Genomic DNA, 24,977 nt, shown 5'->3' with positions numbered 1-24,977 from the left:
AATAAATCTGAAGAATGGCGAGTGAAGCAAGGGCGGGGGTGTGGCGCGATGGAGAACGGGGAGGCGAGGGAGAAAGAGGCAATGCCGGGGCTGAGTAAGGTGGCGTTCTCAAAGAGGCAACGTCGGCGCCAAGTTAGGAAGGACAAAAAGGAGGCACAACGCAGAGAGAGTAATGGGTGGGTGGAAGCAAAATAGAATCAGGGTAAAATTTGAATGGGATTATTCAAATTCTGATTTTTTACTAAATTCTTAATTGATATAAAAAAAATTATATTTAATTATTGTTGGTAACAGTTGGCAGATTTATAAAAATTTATTTTTAATTATTCTAATAGACTAATATTATAGGTTTTCTACCTTTGAATAATGCATTGATGTTTTCTTAAGAAAGAGTTTTTGTTCTTCATCTAAAGGATTTGAATGTATTGAAAAACAATTTTAATCTAACTTAAATTCTCTTAATATCTTGAAAAAGTTAATTATTTGAATTAAGCTTGAAGACTCCTTCTCATAATTTTTAGGCTTTGAATTTGGACTTGATAAGTGACATCGAATCAACCAAGTTTAGTTCTTGAAAATTGTATGGTTTTTAAATTAATGAGTGTGCTTAACCACTTATCACAATCAATTAATCAAGGAAATAATAATTTTTTAGGATTAGAGAAATTGAATTACTGAAGAATTAGAGTTTGATTATTTATGATTTGCCATAAATACATCTTTGCATAATCAAGGTGGAGAGTAAAAAGCATTTCTAAAAGCCTTAATATCTTTGAAACCTTAACTCTTTTGAATCATATTACTTTCTGAATTATTTATGACTTACTTTTGTTTTATTCCTTGTTTTTATGCAAATTGACCTTGAAACTCTATTTTCTGATTGTCTGACTAGAATAATCAACTGACTATTGCTTGCTTAGTTCGTTGATCCTCGTGGGAATGATAACTCATTTCCGTGGTATTACTTGGTACGACTCGATGCACTTGCCATCATTTGTAGTTTTATAAAATCCGCATCATGTTTTTGGCGCCGTTGCTGGGGATTAACTATTATTAACAACTATCAATTAATTGATTACCTAAATTAGAATCTTTTATTTCTTTTTATTTATTTTTAGCTATTTACCTCACTGGGAATTTCCTTCACTGTGACGTAGGGAATTCCAATTTTTTCTCTTGTTGATTGTGTGTGTATGCAAGACAATCAAGAAGAAGAACCTCTTCTATACGACCCTGAAATTGAAAGAACTCTTTGGTGATAAAGAATGAAAGCTAAGGACTAGAGAATTGAAGAAGATATTGAAGAAGAATTAGAGAGCAACATGGCAGACAATGTCAACAACAATCTTAATGTCCCCCAACCTAGGAGGACTCTTGGGTCTTTCACTACTCTCAATCCTAGGAGTTGTGGAAATAGCATTGTCACACTTACTGTACAACAACTTTGAGTTGAAACCTCAACTTATCGTGTTTATGCAACAAAATTGTTAGTTTAATGGGAGTCCTTAAGAAGACTCCAATTTGTTCATTACTAGTTTCCTGCAATTCTGTGATGCAATAAAGACTAATAGAGTCCCCACTGATGTTTATCGGTTGTTGTTGTTCCCATTTGCTGTGAGAGACCGGCCAAGCAATGGCTTGAAACACAACCCAAGAAAAGTACAGCAACCTAGAATGATTTGTTCAACAAGTTCTTAACCAAATTCTTCCCACCTCAAAGGTTGACAAAGTTGAGAATGGACATCCAGACCTTTAGACAATTAGATAGAGAGTCTCTTTATGAAGTATGAAAAAAGTACAAGTAGATGCTGAGAAAGTGTCCTCTGGATATATTCTCAGACTGGGTGCAACTCCGAATCTTCTATGATGGGATTACCTCGACTTTAAGACAGTCATTGGATAACTCAGCTGGAGGATCTCTATATATGAAGAAGACCACTGATGAAGCCTTGGAGTTGATAGAGATAGTAGCCAATAATCAGTTTCTATATTCCTCCACCTTGGAGTGATGAAGTTGGATGCACTGGATACTCTTCTAGCACATAACAAAGTCATGTCCCAACAAATTAACATCATTACTCAGCATCTAGGAAACATGCAAGTCTCAGCAGTGAACACACAAGATATCTCCTATGACATGGGTGGAGAAGTCACTCAAGGTGAAGGTTATGATTTTGGCTAATCCTCTGAACAAGAGAATTACATGGAAAAATCTTTAAGGCCACCTCAAAATGATCCTTTTTCTAAAATTTATTATCCAAGATGGAGAAATCACGCCAACTTTGAATGGGGTAATCATGAACATAGACAAAAATAACTTCAACAATAACCCTCACCAAAATAACTTCAACCCTTATTACCAATCCTCACAACCATTCCAAATTCCTCAAAAACCTTCTCCTATTGAAATTGTCCTAGAAAAACTCTCCGACTACACCTCCACTTTTATCCAAACCACTCAAAATTTCTGCATAAAATTAAAGCTTCCATCTAAAACTTAGAAGTTCAAGTTGGTCAACTGGCCAAACAAATCGTTGAGAGACCCACAAATGACTTTTTCAATAACATAGTTTCAAATCTAAGGGAAGAGTGCAAAACTATTACTTTGAGAAGTAGAAAGATGGTGGGTAACAAAGTAACAAGCAATAACAAACAATCTGAGGAAGACAAGTCATGTGAAGAAAAAAAGGAGGTGACCACCCATCAAATGGCATATGTCTCTGCACCCCAACTTCAATTTTCTCAAGAAAAATCAACAAGAAAGGCAGAGGTGCTAGAATACAAACCAAGAATCCCATACCCTCGAAGACTCAAGGAGGAGAACAAGAAAAAGCAATACTCCGAATTCTTGAGATATTCAAGTTACTACACATCAACATTCCATTCATAGAAGTACACAAACCAATGTGATAGGTAACATCTTGGAGCGTAATGCTGGTCTCACCCCATGGAAGGTAGAACGTGTGCGTCTCGGGCCTCCACTGCTTGACAAATGCAGAGATCAATTAATTGTCAAATATAAAATTTCTCAACTCTACTGTATGTCTAAATCCAGCCTCCTTTATATAGGGTAACAGGATGGCCGGCAGCAGGAGACCCAAGGTCACACGGCGTGGCAACAATAACCGTGGTTTCTGCAATTCTCAACACATTTACTACCACATATTAATTACATCTAAACCATTAATTGTTGCTAAACATTACTAAAACTTATAATCCACATATATAGTATTTATATTAAATGTAACAGATACTTATTTATTGGACTAACATGTTAAATGGGAGTTATTTATTTTATTTATTTAACTTAACTCACAATTAGGTACCTATCTTATTTATTTAACTTAAGTAATTACAATCAATTATACAAAGTATACAATGATCCTAGGTATGCCAAAGAAACCAACGTAGATCTTCTAACTTTGTCAACTCACTATACCTACCCTATTAACTAAGTTACTAAAGACTAAACATCTAAACTTATTATTCACTAACAATAAAAAAAGGTTAAACTACTATTCTCAAAGTCTAAAGCTCCAGCTACGTGTCAAATAGCATTCAGTCTGTTAATATCTCCTTTGTAGACATATTGTCGGGTGGCCATATTTTCTGAAGGAACTCGAATTCCCGCATCTAGAAGGTCACTAATGTAAAAAAAATGGTTGTAATGCACCTAATTCCCGGATGTTGTGACTTATATACGCATGCGATCTTATCTTGGATGTTGAGCCCCATCTACGATAATTGCTCTTATTTCGGGTGCTGAGATCCTCATCACCTTTTGTGCACATCTCGGATACTTAATATCCGAATAAGTGCTTATACATATCCCGGATGCATCCAGGATGTGACTCGTCGTCACCCTATCACAGTACAGTGTCACAGTATTCGAGATATAACCATTCTGGAGTTAGCCCCTTAGCATCCGAGATACGTCTCAAAATATATTTTTTTAATTACCTCACCATTTATTCATTTTCGTAATTACCTCATTATTTATTTATTTTCGTAATTACTATATTTATTTAATTTAAATAAAAAATCCTTACTTTGACAAATTCAGTGTTCATAGAAAAAGAAGATTATTAATTTTATTTTTCTGATCCATAAGTAGTACACAAGTTTCAAATATGAACCTGAAATTCCAAATTCCCCTTGCCGGAAAGGGCGGCTAACTATGATCCACGTTGCCTGTTCTCCCCAACCATGTAAAATCACTATCAACAAGCTCAAACTATTGCAAGATAATTGCTCTTTTTATTTCCAAACTGCAGGTGATTAATCCATTAACCATTACATTCTTTTATTATTATTTATGGCGCAGCTTAATCAACAAAAATAAAATAAAATAAATGAATAATATAAATATAAGCAAATTATTATCAGAAAGGGAAAAAAAAGTGTAGCATTTGGGTGAGGTTCTCACTCGTTGCTCCTTACTGAAAACTTGAGGCCAGGGTGCCTCTCACTGTGCTGTGTGTTATCTTAAACACAGAAGAAGAGGTTGAGGAGAGGAGGAAGAAGAAGAGCAATTATGGCAGCGGAGTCAGTGAGGGTGGCGTCGTCTCTCTGCAATCTGAATGGGTCGCAGAGGAGACCGGCCATGTTGAGTCCGGTTCGGTACATGGGTGCTCGACCAAAACCCTATAACGCTTCCGCTACTTCATCTTCTCTCTCTCACTTCTTTGGGAGTTCCAGAATCAAAATCAATTCTTCTAAGCTCTACCATTTGCACCCCAAGACTCCAAGAAACTTGTCAGTTTTGGCTATGTCCGCTGATGGTATTACCTCTCTCTTCTGCCTCCTTCCCTGTTTTTTCTGAATTTTGTAAATTCTTTGAGAATTGACGTTACTGGAGTGAATGATAAGAGATTCTTTGTCATTCTATTTCAGTTCACATAATCTTTTTTTCTCTCCTTTCATATCCCTTATGAATAGCGTTAGTCTCTTTATTACATATCATGAATATAGGCTTTTGGCTCTTGAAATGAAAAAAATAAGAGAATAAACTTTCTTCGAACATACCCCTTGTTGAACAAATTGTGTGATGTGGTGTGGTTTGGTTTGGTTTAGTTCAATTTTTTGTAATGATTTTGAAAATTTGTCTACATACTTGAAATGGGATGCCATAGTTTGGTTGGGACTGGCAGGATAGTGTTTGAAGTTGTACTAGGAGGAGAGAACATTTCATTATTCACACTTAGCATTTGAATTGGACATGGTTGGTTCTTATGATTGTTCTAATGATATGGCTAAAAGTATGGTTTTTGGTTTTAATGTTTCCTATTATGCTACCTTATCCTATGAGACTATCAAGTGCTTTGCTTTCGCACATTTTTATATGATCCGTTTTTCCCTTTTCAGAGACAAAGCGTGCTGTTCCGTTAAGGGATTATCGCAATATTGGTATCATGGCTCACATTGATGCTGGCAAGACAACCACGACTGAACGAATTCTCTACTACACTGGGAGAAACTACAAGATTGGAGAGGTGCACGAGGGAACAGCTACAATGGACTGGATGGAACAGGAACAAGAAAGAGGGATTACTATTACTTCTGCTGCAACCACCACATTCTGGAATAACCATAGGATCAACATTATTGACACTCCTGGTCATGTTGACTTCACCTTAGAAGTGGAGCGTGCCCTTAGGGTGTTGGATGGAGCTATATGCTTGTTTGACAGTGTTGCTGGTGTGGAACCACAATCAGAAACGGTGTGGAGGCAGGCTGATAAATATGGGGTCCCACGAATTTGTTTTGTAAATAAGATGGATCGTCTTGGAGCCAATTTCTTCCGAACAAGAGACATGATTGTAACAAACTTGGGTGCCAAACCACTTGTAATTCAGTTACCAATTGGCTCAGAAGATAGCTTTAAGGGAGTTGTTGATCTGGTAAGGATGAAAGCTATAGTTTGGTCTGGAGAAGAGTTGGGTGCCAAGTTTGACTATGTAGATATTCCAGAAGATCTTCAAGAGTTGGCTCAGGATTACCGATCCCAGATGATAGAAACCATAGTTGAGCTGGATGATCAGGCTATGGAGAATTACCTGGAAGGAGTTGAACCAGATGAAGAAACTATAAAAAAACTAATCAGGAAGGGAACCATTGCAGCAAGTTTCGTGCCGGTGATGTGTGGCTCAGCTTTCAAAAACAAAGGGGTCCAACCTTTACTTGATGCTGTGGTGGATTATCTACCTTCCCCAATTGATTTGCCACCAATGAAGGGCAGTGATCCTGAAAACCCTGAAGTGACAATAGACAGGAAAGCAGATGACGATGAACCATTTTCTGGACTAGCTTTTAAGATCATGAGTGATCCATTTGTAGGTTCCCTCACGTTCGTCAGGGTGTATTCTGGAAAGCTTACTGCGGGCTCTTATGTACTCAATGCAAACAAGGGGAAAAAAGAGAGAATTGGCAGGCTTCTAGAAATGCATGCAAACAGCAGAGAGGATGTTAAAGTAGCTTTGACAGGTGATATTATTGCTCTTGCAGGTTTAAAAGATACTATTACAGGTGAAACGTTGTCTGACCCGGAGAATCCGGTTGTGCTTGAGCGGATGGACTTCCCCGACCCTGTTATAAAGGTTGCAATTGAACCCAAAACTAAAGCTGATGTTGACAGGATGGCTGCTGGTTTAATCAAACTTGCACAGGAAGACCCTTCTTTCCACTTCTCTAGGGACGAAGAGATTAACCAGACAGTAATTGAAGGAATGGGAGAATTACATCTCGAAATCATTGTTGATCGACTCAAAAGAGAATTTAAGGTTATATTTCTATTCCATATTTTATATTTTATAATTAATGGGCATGATTGTATTGTTATTTTATCTATATTACTTGAGAATAAAGAGAACTAAAGAGAGAAATTCCATGAAAATTATGTCTCTGACACATGACTTCTGGGTTAACAATAATCTGTGTCTGATCTAATTGAGCGTTGCTATTTCCCTTGGCATTATCGCCTTTTTCTTCTCTTCCTTTCTCCTTTGTGCAGCAGGCATACATTAAGTTTGAACAATTCTCTACTAATAGAAATTGTATATAATACTATTAATTTTTTGCCTCCTCCATTTTAACTGTATATCTTCTCCATCCAACAGTAAAAGATATACATTTCGTGAAACTTACCCCACTTTCTTTGATAAATGCAGGTTGAAGCCAATGTTGGTGCTCCCCAAGTGAACTATAGGGAAAGCATTTCCAAAGTCTCGGAAGTAAAGTATGTACACAAGAAACAGTCAGGTGGACAGGGTCAGTTTGCAGATATCACAGTTCGGTTTGAACCCATGGACCCAGGGAGTGGATATGAATTCAAGAGTGAAATAAAGGGAGGTGCTGTACCGAAAGAGTACATTCCAGGGGTCATCAAAGGATTGGAAGAGTGCATGAGCAATGGTGTTCTTGCTGGCTTCCCTGTTGTTGATGTACGTGCAGTGCTTGTGGATGGTTCTTACCACGATGTAGATTCAAGTGTGCTGGCATTCCAGCTTGCAGCAAGAGGAGCCTTCCGGGAAGGAATGAGGAAAGCCGGGCCAAGGATGCTTGAACCTATAATGAAAGTAGAAGTTGTTACTCCTGAAGAACATTTGGGTGATGTAATTGGTGATCTCAACTCAAGAAGAGGTCAGATCAACAGCTTTGGTGACAAACCAGGTGGCCTTAAGGTGTGTCAAACTTACTTAGTCTTCACATATCATGTAATTCTATTTTTCATTTTACAAGAAAAATGATTCCTTTATTGGCACTGGATTAATGCATTTATTTGGTCCTTGGGTGGTGGCAAATGCAGATTGTGGATGCTCTGGTTCCTCTTGCTGAGATGTTTCAATACGTGAGCACACTCAGAGGAATGACAAAGGGACGTGCTTCCTACACAATGCAATTAGCCATGTTCGACGTGGTTCCACAGCACATTCAGAACCAACTTGCCACAAAGGAGCAAGAAGTTGCCGCTTAGTGTATCTTTCCCTTGTTCACAAGGACATTTTTCTGTTAATGTAATTTATGTTCATTGTCCACTAGTTGGGGTTTACTTATCTTTTTGAATTTTTCTTCTCTTAATTGTAATTTTCCTTTGTCCAATACAAGATTAGCCAGAAATTTTTCAGAAAGAAAGATAACAACACTGTTGTTCTTAGGTTGTAGAGAGCGAACTGTATTTGTTACTGGGAGAGTATGATGATGTTTGAAAGCAATTTTTGTGGGCGTGATAATCGTGATTCGTGACAGAACTCGAGAATTCAGGACATGAAATTATTACATATCCTTTATTTTTTCTAATGTTACATTTTTTGAGTAAATATGGCAAACCATTCACCATGATCTCTTGAAACTCCAGTGAACCTTAGCTTGCACCTATCATTCGGTATTGGTTGGACGAGTGCATTTTTAAAGGGAGTATAGCGATTTGTTATCAATTAGACAATTATCATTCACTGAGATTTGTTGTTAGCATTAAGGAATTTGTTTTCACCCTTACAAAATGTTAATGAGGACGGATAAGTGAAAAGCTCATAATCAGATTTTATCTGGCGATGACAAAGTTGGACTCTCATAGCAGGTTCAGGGCTCGTTGGATGACAGGACGAACAAAACTTCTGGCAAGCTTAATAGGTTCACACCTTCAGGTTCAGCGTTGTCATAATTGGCTCGGAAAAATAATCTAATACACCAATTTAGCACTTGCTTTGAACCAATTCAACAACTTTTATCTGATTCTGAGTAGATTTACCAACGGATTCAGGAAAGTTGTAAACCACTTCAAGGCGATAAACCAAAAACTGCTAAACAAACTATGTCAAGAAAACCATGCTCACTTCCGTTTGGTTCTCATTGCAAACCAAACTACGCTTGTCCACATCTATAATGAACTTATTATAAATCAATACATTTTCACCCACCTAATGTGAAGACACCGAACAAGTAAGGAATAAGAAGGATTTGTGGCTGGGATGAATTCACTGAAAACAAACCATACAATTGTTGAGAGTAGTAACTCAAAATTTTGCACAAGTAAATTGTCCGTTGATAGTTATTTTGGTCTTTACACCAAAATCCAATCTATATAAATACTAGAGTTGCCCTGGAAAATACAATTGTCAATTGTTTCTCTGCGTACATTCCATTCCTACCTTTAATCAAATTCACCTCATCTGGACAATTCCAGCACTGATCAGCTTTTGGATCTTGTTCATCACCATAGGGTTCTTCGTATGTTCCTGTGCAGCTTTAGGATTTTCCTGGAAATCAACCAATACCTACATACATCCCAACACAGAAACATTACATTGGCACGGCTGATTCATATGAAACAAGACAATATACATAATAAGCGCAATAACCAGGGAAGCGTACCTGTCTCATCACAGGGTCCTGAAGGATGTTCTGAATCTCAGGGTCCTGCATTGCCTTGGCCTGTAAAAACAGAATTAAAAATGCATTAGAGTAAGTTATATCTACAGGTATTCCAGAATGAAGGGTATATTGTAAAACTATAAAATTTAAGGGCTTTTTTTGTTTTAGAAGAAAATTTTTTGTTTTCATTTTCAATGTTTTCTGTTTTTACTATTAAAGAGAAAAAAATGAAAACAATACAATCCTGTTCGCTGCTATTGTTTCTGGATTTCACTTTTTGTTTCACAAAATACTAAAGAAAAAATACTGGAAATGAAAACAAAAGATGAAACACAAAATCAAATAGGTCCTAAGTTTCCAATAAATTGAACAGTAAAAATTAAAAAACCCCATTTTAGTATCTTTAACTGCTATTAGAGCACCAAGCAGCAGGAGCAAAGGAAAAAAAAGAAAGAATGACTCAAATGATTTATGTAATGTAAGAACTCTCGATGGATGATAGTAAATAGGAAGTAGTCAGCTAACCTGTCTTTCCTTCAACTCCTCAGGACTTAAATCTCCACGACTAGCCTTATTAATTTGTTCTACACATCTGAAATGTACATTAGATGATTAGGCATTCACATCTTATTCATTTCCATCCAAAGTAGAAATATTCAACTTATATAATAAATGTATCATACCTTCTAACACCATCAAGCAACTCCTGGTTGTTAGGGTCATGTTTCAATCCCTCCTTATATGTTTCCAATGCTTTTTCATATTCCTTCATGAAAAATTGTACTGCACCTTTCCTGTTATAACCCTTCGAGAATGTTGGATCAAGCTCAATGCACTTCTCCGCATCCTTCAAACCTTCAGGCATTGCGCCCAGTTTTGTGTAGCATGCAGCTCTGTTACTGTAAGACTGAGTGAAATGGAGCATTCCAACAGATTAGGATTTGTGTTCACTTCTAAATAAATGGGTTATCAATTTTATTCAAAGAGTATCATCCTATTTACCTTAGGATCTTTGGGATTCCTTTTTATGGCCTCTGTATAATGCTTCACAGCCTCGGGATACTTTTGCTGCTTGAAGAATTCATTACCTGCATGCCAGTGTTTCCAGTAAATGAGTGGCTAATTAAAATTTTGACCAAGTAATAAGAAGAATCAATAAAATCACCAGGATACATAGTTATGGATTATCTTCCTAAGGGCAAACATATTTGTAAGACATGGAGAACTCAAGATAGCAAACTGTAAGAGAAAATACCTTTTTCCCTCTCCTCATCGGCCAATTTCGGATCAAAATATTCTTGTTGTTCTAGTTCTTTCTTAGCTTTTTCAGCATCATTCAGTTTCTTCAGGGTGTCAGGGTTGCGGTGCTCTGTAAGTGCTTTTTGGAAAGTCTCAATGGCAGGTTCAAAATCCTTTGAGCATTTTGCTATTTTAGCCAATGCAGTTCCTTTCCTTGTCAAAGCTCTTGCTATCATCTTAAAGTCTGATCTTAGCTCCCTTCCTCTTTCCACAGCTTTGTCACAATCTTTAATACATTCTTCATACTGAGTTTAAAAAAAAAATAAAAAAAAAATGAAAAAGCATAACAATAAAAGTACTTCTCTATTATGACAGGTTGGGTATGAGGAACAAACAATGCCATTATGTCCTACAGTAAACAAAACTGCAATTCTGCAAATCCCAATTATTACCCTTCCTTATTAACAGAGATCTATTAATATATCTGTAGGCTGGATACATCAAGTCTATTTCCTTTTCTATCACCAAACCTTTAAAAGACAGTCCAACAATAAGGAGGTGTTTTATTATTTCACAGCCAAAGTATCTTGTACATAATTAAGCATGGGTATAACACTATATGGCACCAAATCCCCCATGCCTTTGGCATGAGGATTGAAAATTATCATAAAAAGGGTGCTTATTGATAATTTGTAAAAGGGTAGTAAAGCCTTCAATTCAGGCATGCTGAACTCCACATTGATTTAGGCTCAAACATGCTGTAATTAGGTGTGATTGTGATCTCCATGTAATAGATTACACTCTACATTCAACACATCTTATACTTTCTAAAGCTTCTAGTGAATAATATTCAACTACACAGCACTAACATAAACAGCAATACATAAAGCATCAACTACTAAGTGTTGTAACTTGTAGCCATCGAAAGCAAAGCTATTCACAATTGAAATTGCCCATCAAGTTAGGAACTAGGATTAAAACGAGAATCAGCTCAATTAATCCATAAGAAGCCACATGCAAGTAACATACCCTATGCATTTTCCACATTCCTACACTCTTCCCATGAATGGGCAGTGAAAGTTCATATTCAAGTATTCAACTAAAATGGCACTAAGTCTAAAACACAAGAAACTATACAATTGATGCCCATCAAGTTAGGAATCCCCAAATTAAGAACTCAACTCAATTAATCCATAAGCCAAAAGTCCAATGCAAATAAGATACCTTTGCCGTCTCCAAGTAAACCGCCGCTCGGTTTGTGAGGTATGAGATATCCTCATCATCCAACTCCATAGCCTTCGAGTAATGTTCAATCGCGATCTCAAATTGCTTCTTCTTGTAAGCAGCATTACCAGCTTCCTTCTCCTTCTGAGCGAAACTCTTCCTCTCCTTCTTCTCTTTCTCCTCCTCCGTAAAATCTGCCATCTCCGGCTCTGCCGGTTTCGAAGTCTCTTCTGCAGCAGTAGCACCTCGCTTCCTCTCCTGCGCCTGGGCCTGCGGCGGCTGAGACGAAGCTGAAGGAGTCGCCTCCGCCTCCGCCATATTTTCGTCACCGTCATCCCGCGTCTGGATCTTCACATTGAGCAAAACACCAATGGCTTGCATTACCCTCGGATCTTTCAGATAAAGATTCAAATTATTCGGGTCCTTCTGAATATCCTGCATCATCTTCACGAAATCCGGTTGCTGAAGGTAAGCCCGGGTTCCTGGGTCGGCGGTAAGCCGAGCCCACATTTCCGGCCCAGAGAACGCTTCCCCGAACGGATTGGCTGTCGGAGGACGGGCCCTCGCCGCCGCCGCCTGGGCATCTGCGAGGCCGGATTTCAAAGCGTCATTGTTGGGATCGACTTCGAGGCCTTTTCTGTAAGCCGAAACGGCGTCGTGGTGGTGGCCGAGGCCAAGGTGGGCGGCCCCGAGGCGGCTGTAGCCCTTGGGCCAGTCTGGCTTGAGGTCGACGGTTTTCTGGGCGTCATTCAAGGCATTGGAGTAGTCATGGAGGGAGGCGTACGCGGCAGATCGGTTGGAGTAGAGGACGTGGTTGTCTGGGGCGAGGGCGATGGCGTCGGAGAAGTGGCGGACGGCGGCGGAGTAGTCGCCGGAGGAAAAGGCGGCGTTTCCTTTAGCCTTGGCTTCGTTGGCCATAGAAGATTCTCGGGAATTTGGTTAATGGAAAGTGGTTGGGTTGAATCGATTGAGAAGAAGAAGAAGAAGAATGCGGAAATGGTATTTTTTGAAAGCAGGGGACTGTGAAGTGGGGTTTTTTTTCTAGAAGGTTCTGCTGGGATTCAGCGGAGTCAGCTACTTTGCCAACTTTGGCAAAACAGAACCTGTTAATCTTTCGAGGTAATTATTTTTTGAGAAATGCTAGGAGGTCAGCAACTTTTGAGATTTATAGCCATTAAATAGTCATCAATAAGGTTTTTAATGGTGTGAGATTAACGTGAGATTTCATCTAATGGCTCACTCTTTTTTTATGGTTACATGCTGGCCAGAATTTGATAAAATTGCTGGTCCCTAAACTTTTCTTTTATTTTTTATATGATAAATGAAAGGGTGTATTACCTTGGTATGAGTTAAAATGTGTGAAATTTTACAAGTGTGATACACGATACGCGTTACTTACGATTTACATAATAAAATAAATCGTTATTTACGATTTCATAAATTATATTTTTTTTTAAATTAAAAAATTAAAATCGTGACTAACAATTTTTTATTTTTTTGTCTTATCTGATCGTAATTCACGATTTCTATTAATTTTTTTAATTTTTTGTCTTATTTAAAATTGTTACTCACAATTTTTTTTTTATCTCATATCATTCCATTACACTAAAACATCATAATATTAATGAAAAACACTGATAATAACCTAATATAAAAAAAATTAGCCTAATCTTTCTTGCTCACAAATTTTTCGATAACTAATTAGGGAATAGGGGAGGCAGACAATTAGTAGAAAAAAATTGGTTTTTATTTTTTTTGAAAAAACGTAAATTTTATGAAAAATATTTAAAATTAAATAAAAATATCTAAAACATAAATATATATGTACTTAAATAAAAATAAAAATCTAAAAAAATCATTCTAAAATGAATATCTAAAATATAATAAAAAAACATCTCAAACTTAAAAAAAATAGAAACTCTAAAATTTAATAAAAAAAGAGATATCCAAAATTATTTTTAAAAATTCAAAACCTAACAAAATGATACATTTAAAAATATTGAAAAAAAATCTAAAACTAAAAAAAGAAACATTCAAGACTATTAAAAGAATTCAAAACCTAAAAAAAAAAATCTAAAAACATATAAAAAAAATGCATCTGAAATTTAGGAAAAAGAAACATCTAAAACAAGTTAAAAGAATCATCTAAAACTTAGACGATAACGACGACGAAAAAGAAGAGAAGAAGAAGAACGCCATGTATGGCGATTGGTGCATAGTTGATGGGTGGCACGTGGCGAGCACGGCGCACGACGGAGTGGCAGACGAGTAGTATTCTCAATGGAGGTTACCGCGTTCGCGATGGAGGTTGTTGCGTTCACGACAGGAGTCTGTTCGGTGAAGGGAACGCGTTGCGTGCATGTGGCAGCGCTCATTCTCGAAGGAGATTTGCGTGCAGCGGTAGCTAGTCAGTGGCATTAAGGGAAAGTGGAAAGCTGGGCGTCACTCATGATGAATACCTTAAATTTTGTGTAATTATCCTCTTCGGTGGTCTTCTCTGAACTTGGCTTTGTTGATTGCTCCACCCAAAATTTGGATGGTTCCTCCATCTAGGATTATATGTTTTGGAGAATGGGTCATTTTGTTGTGGTTTGGATTGGTTGCCTATGAAATTAACTTGCTCCATTGAAAGTTGCTCAAGGTTGAATGTGTCACAGTTTTCACCATAACTTGCTCCTCCATGCATGTCATAAGATGGACTCTAGGTATTTACTACAGAAACTTGCATGCCTCCTACTTGCTTAGTGAGTGCCATGAGTTACATAATCTCGTTTTGTGAAACAAAAGTATTCAAGGTATCCAACTCCATAACTCATCGTTGTCTAGACTTATCAAAATGATGTATAGAATATAGACAACTTAAATGTTGATAAGTCTAGACAACTTTACAATATATAATATTTATTCTTGGAATTTGCGATGTTCCACATAAATACCATCGCCAATGGCAGTGGGAGTGGTTGCACTTGGAGAAGAAGTGCTTCCAATAACAGTGTCGCTGACAGGGTTAGTTTTTCCCATTTTTGAAGCTGCGAAACACATAACAGAACTATCAACTACACAGAATTTTTATACATTTTAGTATTTCACAAGAATTTATAAACAGACAGTAAAAATTGAGCAAAAAAATTTTATCAACAAGAACTAAGAATTCAGAATTTCAACAAAATAATAGACAGTAAAAATTGAACAAAAAAATATAAAAAAGAACTAAGAATATAGAATTTCATCAAAAAATTTAAACAGACAAAAAAATTGAACAAAAAAATTATCAAAAAGAATAAAAATTAAACAAAAATTGAATAGAGAGTAAAATAAATAATAGATAACATAAACAAAAAATTAACTGGAGAAGACGACTACCACAGACGGAGGTGACGTTGTTGTTGACGAGTAGCTGATGCCACAGTCGTTGACACACGCCGAACGAAGCATGCTGCTGGAGAGGATGATGCTGACAAAGACGAAGACACTGCCGGAGAAGACGACGCTGGCGGAAAAGACGACACTGGCGGAGAAAACGACGCTACCGCTACCAGAAAAGACGATGGAGAAGACGATGCTGAAGGTCACGAAAAGGATGATGCTAACAGAGATGACACTGACGGAGATGACATTGACGGAGACAAAGGAGATGCCGACGGAGAGGAAGCTGCCGTGAGGAAGCTGGCGCCGATTTGGTTGGGTGAATAATAGTGAGGTGGTGAGGAAGCTCTGCTAGGATTTATACCGTAGGTGATTGCCACTGCATTGTGTTTAGGTTAGGGTTACTGGTTAGAGTCAGTAAAAGGCATTTATATATTTTAAATTTATATTTTTTAATTTAATTAATAAAGGTTCGGGCCTATGGGTTGGTTTGGGTTCCACACCCTTAGAACCATTACATGGACCAATTACTAGAGAGTGTTATTAATTCGGTTCGGGTTATATCCGATTATCCGTTGGTCTCAGAACCAATTTAATTGATTCAGTTCAAGTTTAAATAGGTAATCAAATACCCAATACTCGTGAACACCCCTAGGTTTTAGTAGTCAAAGATTTTTTTTCAAATCATGGGTTTATCAATTTTAGGTAAGTCTTATCATTTTTTGTTTATGAACAACTAACTTAACAATTAACATTCAAAAAAGAAAGATTACAAAGAGATAACTTTATAAAAGGATAAAGTATATTTTTTATTCTTAAAATTTATTATAAGTTTTTAAAATATTCTTAAATTTTATTTTTTTTAGTTTTGTTCTAAAAAATTTTTATTTGCATTAGATATATTCTTAGCGGCTACCTTTTTTAAAAATTTAGGACTAATTCATCAATAATTTTATAAGATTAACCTTTAATGCAAATAATCAGACATAATTGCCATGCATTATTGTTGGGTTATTCCTAAATTTTTTTAAAGTTTAGCCGTTAGGGATGTATTTGATATAAATTGAAAATTTTTCGGACAAAATTGAAACAAAATAAAATTTAGGAATATTTTTTAAATATTTATTCAAACTTCAAAGATAAAAGATATAATTTATGTAACGACCCAACTTCTGGCACGTCATGACCAATGCTAGCCTCCAGGCTACTTCATGGCTTTTCTTAGAGACTCTAGACCTTATATTATATTATATTATATATATATATATATATATATATATATATATATATATATATATTGCATGCTAGATAGATATAACGGAATAGGTAATAGTTAAACAAATAATATCTACATAAAGCATAAAAAACACAGAAAACATAATAATATCTTACATATATGCCCGAAGGCTCATTTAGTATATCATAGTTCACACCAGGTTATGTTGTTCCTTATGAACGGTAGCTGGATTGTTGGCTAGAAATTTCTTAAGGATAAAAATGGCGTTGCAAGTATAGTCACAACCGACAAAACGACTTTCGATCAAAGTTTAGAGTAAATAGTGTCACAATTCAATTCAAATAACCGGGAGTTTTACTTTTCGAGCATCTTCTCACAGAACTAACAATTACGAGTGCACAAGTTTGGTTGTGAAATTGGAGATTTCCAAGCATAGAGCAAAAATTAAAGGAATTAAAGAATCAATAGTTCAAATAGGAACAAAAAATAACAAGCAAGCAAGTGAATAATAGTAACTAAGCAATAAGTGCGCAAATAATGAACTAAAAGAAATCAAAGAACAATTAATGCTAAATAGGAGGAAACAAGGTCAAAACTATTGAAAATGTGGTTCAATGTATAGGAGGAACCATGGCTTCGGGTTGGGGATTAAGGGCCCATTTGGGAAGCTTTAAAAGTTACTTTTTTTTAGCTTTTGACTTATGAAAAGTAGTAGTATTAATGTCTGATGCAATTTTCAAAACCAAATTGTAGCTTTCTAAGAAACTATTTAAGTGTTTATAGAGAAGTTAAAAAATGACTTCTCTCATAATAAAAAGTTTTTTTTATCACATTTCTTTTAAAATAAGCATTTTTAGAACTAAAAAACTAAATATAAAATAACTTATTTATAAGTTATTTTTAATATAAGTATTTATTATTTAAGATATTTTTTCAAAAGGAGCTTAATTAAGATATTTACCCAAGCTGGGCCTAAGAAATCATTTCCTTGTCATAATCACAACTGTGGCAATTACAATGAGTTAATCTCATTTAATCAACTCTTAACATCGAGAGTAAGTCAGGTGAGTATAATTGTCCTTAATCCACAAATCCTAACTAACTTACTAATTAACTTAGTAAAAAGCTAGCGTTAGTGGAAACAAGAGCAACTAACAACCCAAAATCACCACTAAATATTGGACATTATGACTCTAATATCCTATGTATCCATTTCCCAAGTCAAGGAGTGAAAATCTACTCCATATTTAAAATGAACACTTTCACAAACACTTGGTGGGCATAATAACCAAACATGGTGAAATTCCAAAAATATTTAAAACTATAACCAACCAATGAATAAAACCAACAATGGCAACTCAATCAAACATGTAATAATTAATAAACATCAATTTCATCAACAAGAACTCAAAAATTCAAAAGGAAGTGTAACTTTAACTATAAGAAGTGTAGCAAAATTAATATAATAAAAGAGAAAATTGAATAATACTTACAATGGAGGCAAGCTAGAATCCAAGATCAAAATAAAAAATGTAAACTTCTAATATAAACCCTAATTAAATCCTAAAAAATTTGTGAGAAAATACTAAGAAATACTAAACTAAAACTTCCTAAAAACTATCTAATATTTTGTATGTATGATATGGTATGTTGCCCCTTTACTAGCTCTTCTATTTCAGCTTCAGACCTTGTAAAATTGGGCCAAAAGGCCCCAAAATTGTGAGCCACGTGACTTTTTAATGAAGTCACGTGTCAGGACTTGCGCGTATGCACAGGAAGGTGTGCATACACACATATTGTTGTGCTCTTCTTTTTTGTTTCTTCATGTATTCTCCTATTTTGCATGCTTTCCTTCAACTTTTTCCAAGTCATTCTTGCCTATTGAGCCTGAAATCACTCAAAAAAATATATCAAGGCATCGAATGGAATAAAAGTTGAATTAAATTGATCAATTAAGGCACAAAAAAGCATGTTTTCACATTTAGGTACAATTTAGAGAGAAATCACAAAAATATGCTATTTATGTGAATAAATGTGAATTTATATGATGAAATCTACTCAATTCAACCTAAAATTTACTATCAAATATGGACTCATCAATTCCCTCACACTTAAACAATAACATGTCATCATGCTAATCACAATCAAAGGACAATGATACAAGGGTAAGCAACTTATTGAATGAAATTACCTATATGCATGCAACTATGCTAAATGCTATCTACTTCTATCTATACTACGATTTCCTATTAATTTGGCAAAACAAGCAAACAATTTCCAATCAAGTAAAATAGACAATTTAAGCTAAAACAAGAGAATATTGCAAAAAAAATTACAATCCAAAGAATCGATTCAGATTTTTCAAAAGTAATGAAGCAACTTGCAAGAAATCACAATATAAGAGGTGAAGACATAGAATTGAGCAATCGAACCCCTCACCGGATGTGTATGCACTCTAATCGCTCAATGTTTAGGGTTTAATCACTCAAGTCTCCTCTAATCATGCTTTCTATGATTTTCTCTTCATCTAAAATCAACAAATAATTGATGCATGTTTGCAAATATCATGAGGTCTTTAGAGAGTTGTAGTGGGGTTAGGGTTAAGGTAGGATGAATATGGTCAAGTGAACTAATAAATTGAATCTTTACTTAACTCAAGTATCCCACTAAATCAATATCAACCTAATCACTAAAATGCATTTTAACTACTCATTACTTTTTTTATATACATTCATGCATTGGTTCTCATCTAAATCACATATGCATTCTTTATTCCTATTTCTTTTCTTTAGGATAATTTTTGTCCTCCTTTTATATATATATATATATATATATATATATATATATATATATATATATATATATATATATAAAGTAAATGCATATGGTTGCAACAATTGACACATGAATGCACTCATTTTTATAATTTTTCAATAAATACTCAAAACAAGCTTTTTATTCACTACCAATATTTTTTTCACAGTTCTCCCACACTTGAATAAAACACACACCTCATCCTAAGCTAATTAAAGATGCAATTCAAGGACATTAATAGTTTCCACATAGGGTTAACAATGTGGTAACAATTAGAACAAAAGGGAATTAAAAAGCTCAAAAATGGTTCACAATGGTAGATATAAGGGTATGGCTATATGGGTTAGTAAGCTTAAATTTCAAAAATGGCCTCAATCATGCTAAATGCATTCAAAACATTAATTATCAGAAATAAAAAATTAAGCAAATCTAGGATCATAATCATAGAAGGAGCATAGCACACAATGAATAAAAATTGTGGTTAAAATATGCAACCACACATTAAAATCCCAACAACTCACAAGGCTCTTTGTTCTATCTCTTTTTTATGCTCCACAAAACAGTTCAAGCAAGTTTAAAAATAATTTTCTGAATGAAATCAATGGAATACCCTAAAAGTGATTTCTTAAAAATTTTTGTTGTTTTCACTAAAATTATTTTCTATGTATGCATATATGATGTGTTTGATGCACTTCAAAATTTCTAGCTCGTTTCCTAATTTTCACCATTCAAAAATTATCTTGCACATTAAGAAAATCATGAACTAGGTACTATCTACTATTCACAACATCCAATTACATTACTATCTATAGAATATGTACCAAGCAAAATGCAAATGCAATAACTACAATAAGACTAGAAATTGTCAAATGGACTAAGATATATATAAGCAAAATAACAAAAGTATGGTGCAGTAGTCAAAAGTATCAACAAATATCCACAAAAAAACATAATAGCTAAAAATAAAATAGAGTGCAAAGTGTTCAGAAAGAGAGATTTACGCAATCTAGGGGGCAAAAGCTAAGAAGCTCCAGCTTCAGCTGGTGGAGGCGAGGGCTAGGGCTGCTAATAGATTATCATGTCCAAAATAAGCTCGGCCTCTCCATCCTCATCATCCTTCTCCTCTATTACCAGCTCAAGTGAAGCAACAGGAGTTGGGCCATGGTCTCTTCCCTCGAGCTTCGCTGCTAACCAGTCGAAACGCCTTGCATTGAGGCACTCATTGCAGAAGACTTCTTGTAGGAGCTCTTGGACTATCTCATATAGAGGCCGGGCAGAAGGTGTAGGTGCCAATAAGGATGGTAGTCCTGATGATGATATTGGCCCGGAGTCTTCCTATTCTTAGCTGTCTTTTTTGCTGACTCCTCCCATTTCGGATATGGGAGAAACCCGTGGCCACTTGGGATCCTAAGCATAACATTGTCCGACCTCCTCTCCACTTCGGCTGCTGTGTAGTGTGGAATTAGAATGTCCACAACTAAACCAGCAAGTGCTTCGGCTCGTACCAAGTAATACCTCAAGTGAGTGAGGGTCGATCCCATGAGGACTAAGGAACTGAGCAACAATGCTGAACCGATTGGCTTAGTCAGATGAATAGAAAATTTGGTTTTCTGGGTTTTAAAAGCATTAAACAATAAAACAACAATAAAGAAAGCAATTATGCGTTTAGTGTGAAAACAGTGAAAGAAAACAGTTAAGGTATCGGAGATATTTATTTTTTCAGATTAAAGTTTCCTACCAACTATTTTAATCATGCAAAATTTATTTTATGGCAAACTGTAATTAACTAAACACTAATCTCCTAGTGATTTAGTCTCCTCTAACCTTCATCAACCACCAATCTCTTGGTCACTTGACTCCAATTAGAGGGTTAAGTGCAAATCTAGTTTATGGCCACAAAAATCCTAATTACCCAAGGCTAAACAGATTATATATCACATATCCAGATTAGTTCAAGTAATTAGCAATTTAGGGATCAGGGAGGCAAATATCCGCAAGGACCTAGTCCAGTCTCTGGTTAGTGTTGACCCTCCGAGTGTACGAATGAGGGTCTTCTCTGGATGCTAGTAGGTGCAGTGCTTTCCTCACACTTTCAAGATTGAACTCCATAATCAATCCTCAAACCATGGTACGCCAGTTTTTCGGATCTAGGTTCATGCCTTGTGCATGCTTTTACGTTATCCAAGTGTTGGTGTAGAACTCTCTAACCATAAGTATGCCCACGTCAATCATGGGGTTGGTCAGAAATTACCATCTCTTCCTTAAAATATGGTACTAGATCTCTGGATACTTATCTGGCTTCAGATCGAAGCAGACCTCAGGGATTACCTTCTTTTTGCTCACTATCTCATGGAAGTGATCCTCGTGGGTTTTGGAGAAGAACCGGGTGAAATAATAAGGACTGGAGGCGGGAGCTTTCTCTTTCCTCTTTCTTGAGGAGGATTCACCAGTCTTGGGTGCCATATAGATAGTAAAATGAAGAAAAATTGGTGTTTCCAATACCAAACTTAAAATTTTTGCTCGTCCCTGAGCAAAGTAAAAAAGGAAATAGAGAAGAAAAGAACGAAGAAAATAATGAGGTAATAGAAAAATGAAAAGAGAAGTAAAGTGGAAGAAGGGGGTGCTCACGGCTATGTGGGTGGAAAAGAAGAGGGGAAGATGCTAGGTAATGAAAGGATGAAAGAATAAGAAGAGAGAAGGTAAGTGGAGGTGTGGTGAAAGTGAGAAGGAAATGGGTATTTGTAGAGGTGGTTGATGCGTGAGCATCTTTCCTATCTTTTCCTAGTGAATTTGCATTCAAATTTGTGAGTTTAATAATGATTTAAATACTTCTTAGCCACTATAAATGCTACTTTGAGTTATGTATAATTATATTTATTTCAGGTAGCATTCGGATGGATTTGATGGAGTTTTATAGAAGAAGAGGCAGAAAGTGGATGATGCTGTCAACCCTGACCTCCCTGCACTCTAATGGACATAACATGAGCTATAAATGTCCAATTGACGTAATTCTAGTGGCATTGGAAATATAACTTCCACAGCTTTCCAAAAATATATAATAGCATATCCTTCTTCTTCATTTTGTTCTGCCAAGGTGGTGCCTAACTTGGAATTTCCCAAGTTAGGTGCCATGATTTCGAGGTTAGGCGCCAGGAAGGCCAAACCAGCGAAGTTAGGCGCCATGAATGTGAAGTTAGGGGCCAGTTCAACGTGAAGCACTCCCTAGAGGCACTGCAAGGGTGGCGACTAACTTGGAATTTTCCAAGTTAGGCGCCAGTTCATTACTTCACCATGGTCTCCATACCAAATCAAGGCATCAACGAAGATTTTATTTATTTTTATTAAAACTTTTATTTTATTTACAAATAAGAAAAGATATTATTTAGTTTTAGAAAATATATTTTACATTGATTAGGATTAGATATAAAAGGGAAAAGAATCAGCTCTTCGGGCTTACCTCTCTTCTCTTACCTCATTCCGCACTTTACAGTTTTACAGAATCCTTGTTTTTTCTCTGAACCATGAGCAACTAAACCTCCACTGTTAAAGTTAGGAGCTCTGTTTATTCTATGGATTAATACTATTACTGTTCTATTTTAATTCATGTATTGATTTCAATTTCAAGAATTGTTTTCTTTCTTTATCTTATGAATCTGGGTGTAACGGAAGTATGACCCTTGTTTTAATTGAGTTCTTGTAAAACTTAGAAAAGCTCTTTGCCTAAACAATAGCTTGAAAACAATTTCTCCTAAATTTCTAATTATCTGGACTTAACAGGATACGTGACATATAATCCTCTTATATTTGAGTAATTAGGATTTCTGTGGCATATAAACTAGAATTGAACTTAACCCTCTAATTGGAATCAAGTGACCAAGAATTTGGCGGTTGATGAAGGTTAGAGGAGACTAAAAAGGTCTAAAAAATTAGGGTTTAGTCACATATAGTTTGTCATGAATTGAATCTTGCATGATTAAAGTAGTTGGTAAGAAAAGTTAATCCGGAAAATAAATATATCTGAAACCTTAATTGTTTTCTCCATATTATTCACAATCCGTTTACTGCTTGCTTTTTGATATTTTGAATTTATTGTTAATGCTTTTGAACTCTTAAAACACCATTTTCTATTTGTCTAACTAAGCCAATCACTCAATCATTATTTCTTGATCCATCAATCCTCGTGGGATCGACCCTCATTCACTTGAGGTACTACTTGGTACGACCCGGTGCACTTGTCGGTTAGTTTGTGGGTTATAAATTCCGCACTAGTGGTAGGTAAGGGGTTCGGTTATGTGGGTAAAGGTTGAAGGAAAATGGAATTTGAATATGGTTAATGGTGAAGAGAAATTGATGGGAAAGGTGAGTGGTGATTAGGTGGAGTGGGGGGTAAGTTGAAAGAAGAGTGGGATTTGATAGGATGATGGGAGGTGATATTGGGGAATGGAGTGGATGAATATGGATGGAATAGTAGGTAAGGGAGAGAGAGAAGGAAGGTGGTTGACTGGTCAAAGTGGGTGGGGGTTGGGGTTTAACCATGGTGAAACCTTTTCCTTCAAAATCAAAACTGGCTTGTTGGGTGCTAAACGCCAGTCCTGGCGTTTAGCGCCATCAAGGGACCTTCCCCTCCCCCCACCCCTTTTCTTTTTGACTTTGAGGCGAACAACTGGCGTTTAGCGCCCTTAGTGGGGTGTCAAATACTCCTTTTTGGGCATTTAATGCCAGCTCTCTTTACTCCCTTCCTGGTGCTAAATGCCCTCCCTGGCGTTTAGTACCCAAGCCTTTTGAGTCAATGTACTCCAGGCTATTCTGTTCTTCATTTTGAATATTTCTATCCCTGTTCTAAGCACTGTGCATGATCACAAAACAACATTAAACTTAGATAAACTTATGAAAATCAATGAAAATAAAAATAAAAATCAAACTGTAATAAAACTAAAATCAAACTGAAATAAAACTAAAGGATACTCATGGTTGGGTTACTCCCAACAAGCGCTTCTTTACCGTCACTAGCTTGACGGTCAGCTCCTCTAAGGAGGAGGATCATATGGGCTCAGATCTTCACCCTTCATTGTGAACTTCTTTCCTGTGCTCTCATGAATGAACTCAACATACTCTAGAAATAGGATCTTATTCACTATATGTGGTACGATTGGACTTCTAGTAAATACCTCCCTCATCCCAGGTGAGAAGTCTTTAGTGGAAATCTTTTTGTTCCTCCAGCACTTTGGTACCTTCTTCTTGGGACATCCTCCATCCTTATTAGGTAGTGAATACCCAACACCAAATTTAGGTTTGATGTCAGGGGGTACTGTATGGGTCTCCACCAAGGGGGCTTAAGCAATGAGCTCTGCATGCGAATACCTCCTACTCTAGAGATTGGTGAAGGTTTAAAAACCTTGAACACCAAGTAATCCTCACGTAGCCGCAGAACCAACTCTCCTCTCTCAACATCTATCAGATTTCTCCCAGTGGCTAAGAATGGCATTCCTAGTATGAGGAAGTCATTTGCATCCTCTCCTATGTCAAGTATCACAAAGTCTGCAGAGAGGAAGAGCTCTCCAACCTTGACTATGACATTTTCTAATAGCCTATGTGCCTGCTTTAGAGATTTATCAGCCATCTCCAGTGCTATCCTTGTAGGCTGTGCTTCTTGAATTTGCAGCTTCCGCATCACAAACAATGGCATCAAATTGATACTTGAGCCAAGATCACAAAAACTTTGTCAAAA

The 24,977-nt window shown here is 36.3% G+C and overlaps 2 protein-coding genes across 2 annotated transcripts; one reads left to right on the top strand and one right to left on the bottom strand.

Annotated features, from left to right (window-relative positions):
* Window positions 1–4,062: 4,062 nt before the first annotated feature.
* On the top strand, window positions 4,063–8,295 carry LOC112803222 (elongation factor G-2, chloroplastic). The gene is made up of 4 exons (XM_025846736.2): window positions 4,063–4,781; window positions 5,365–6,779; window positions 7,167–7,679; window positions 7,805–8,295. The coding sequence occupies exons 1-4, from the start codon at window positions 4,535–4,537 to the stop codon at window positions 7,970–7,972; spliced, it is 2,343 nt and encodes a 780-aa protein (XP_025702521.1). The 5' UTR covers window positions 4,063–4,534; the 3' UTR covers window positions 7,973–8,295.
* A 659-nt stretch (window positions 8,296–8,954) lies between these two features.
* LOC112803230 (hsp70-Hsp90 organizing protein 1) lies at window positions 8,955–12,971 on the bottom strand. The gene is made up of 7 exons (XM_025846743.3): window positions 11,833–12,971; window positions 10,625–10,913; window positions 10,372–10,457; window positions 10,053–10,276; window positions 9,895–9,961; window positions 9,370–9,429; window positions 8,955–9,272 (listed from the first exon to the last, which is right to left on the bottom strand). Exons 1-7 carry the CDS (start codon window positions 12,748–12,750, stop codon window positions 9,159–9,161), a joined length of 1,758 nt encoding a protein of 585 aa, XP_025702528.1. The 5' UTR covers window positions 12,751–12,971; the 3' UTR covers window positions 8,955–9,158.
* Between the last annotated feature and the right edge of the window lie 12,006 nt (window positions 12,972–24,977).

The sequence above is a fragment of the Arachis hypogaea genome, chromosome 1 (genome assembly GCF_003086295.3).
Source record: "Arachis hypogaea cultivar Tifrunner chromosome 1, arahy.Tifrunner.gnm2.J5K5, whole genome shotgun sequence".
Taxonomy (NCBI): Eukaryota; Viridiplantae; Streptophyta; class Magnoliopsida; order Fabales; family Fabaceae; genus Arachis; species Arachis hypogaea.
The sequence above is the reverse complement of the archived record's forward strand: the minus strand, read 5'-3'. Positions and strand labels throughout refer to the sequence as shown.

What these genes read in the sequence shown, in the direction of transcription:
- LOC112803222 (XM_025846736.2), top strand. Translation starts at nt 4,535, where the DNA reads ATGGCAGCGGAGTCAGTGAGGGTGGCGTCGTCTCTCTGCAATCTGAAT. An exon ending in TTTGGCTATGTCCGCTGATG is followed by an intron (nt 4,782 to 5,364) that starts GTATTACCTCTC and finishes TTCCCTTTTCAG; the next exon opens with AGACAAAGCGTGCTGTTCCG. An exon ending in GACTCAAAAGAGAATTTAAG is followed by an intron (nt 6,780 to 7,166) that starts GTTATATTTCTA and finishes TGATAAATGCAG; the next exon opens with GTTGAAGCCAATGTTGGTGC.
- LOC112803230 (XM_025846743.3), bottom strand. Translation starts at nt 12,750, where the DNA reads ATGGCCAACGAAGCCAAGGCTAAAGGAAACGCCGCCTTTTCCTCCGGC. An exon ending in GGAATCCCAAAGATCCTAAG is followed by an intron (nt 10,277 to 10,371) that starts GTAAATAGGATG and finishes CATTTCACTCAG; the next exon opens with TCTTACAGTAACAGAGCTGC. An exon ending in AGGAGTTGAAGGAAAGACAG is followed by an intron (nt 9,430 to 9,894) that starts GTTAGCTGACTA and finishes CTGTTTTTACAG; the next exon opens with GCCAAGGCAATGCAGGACCC.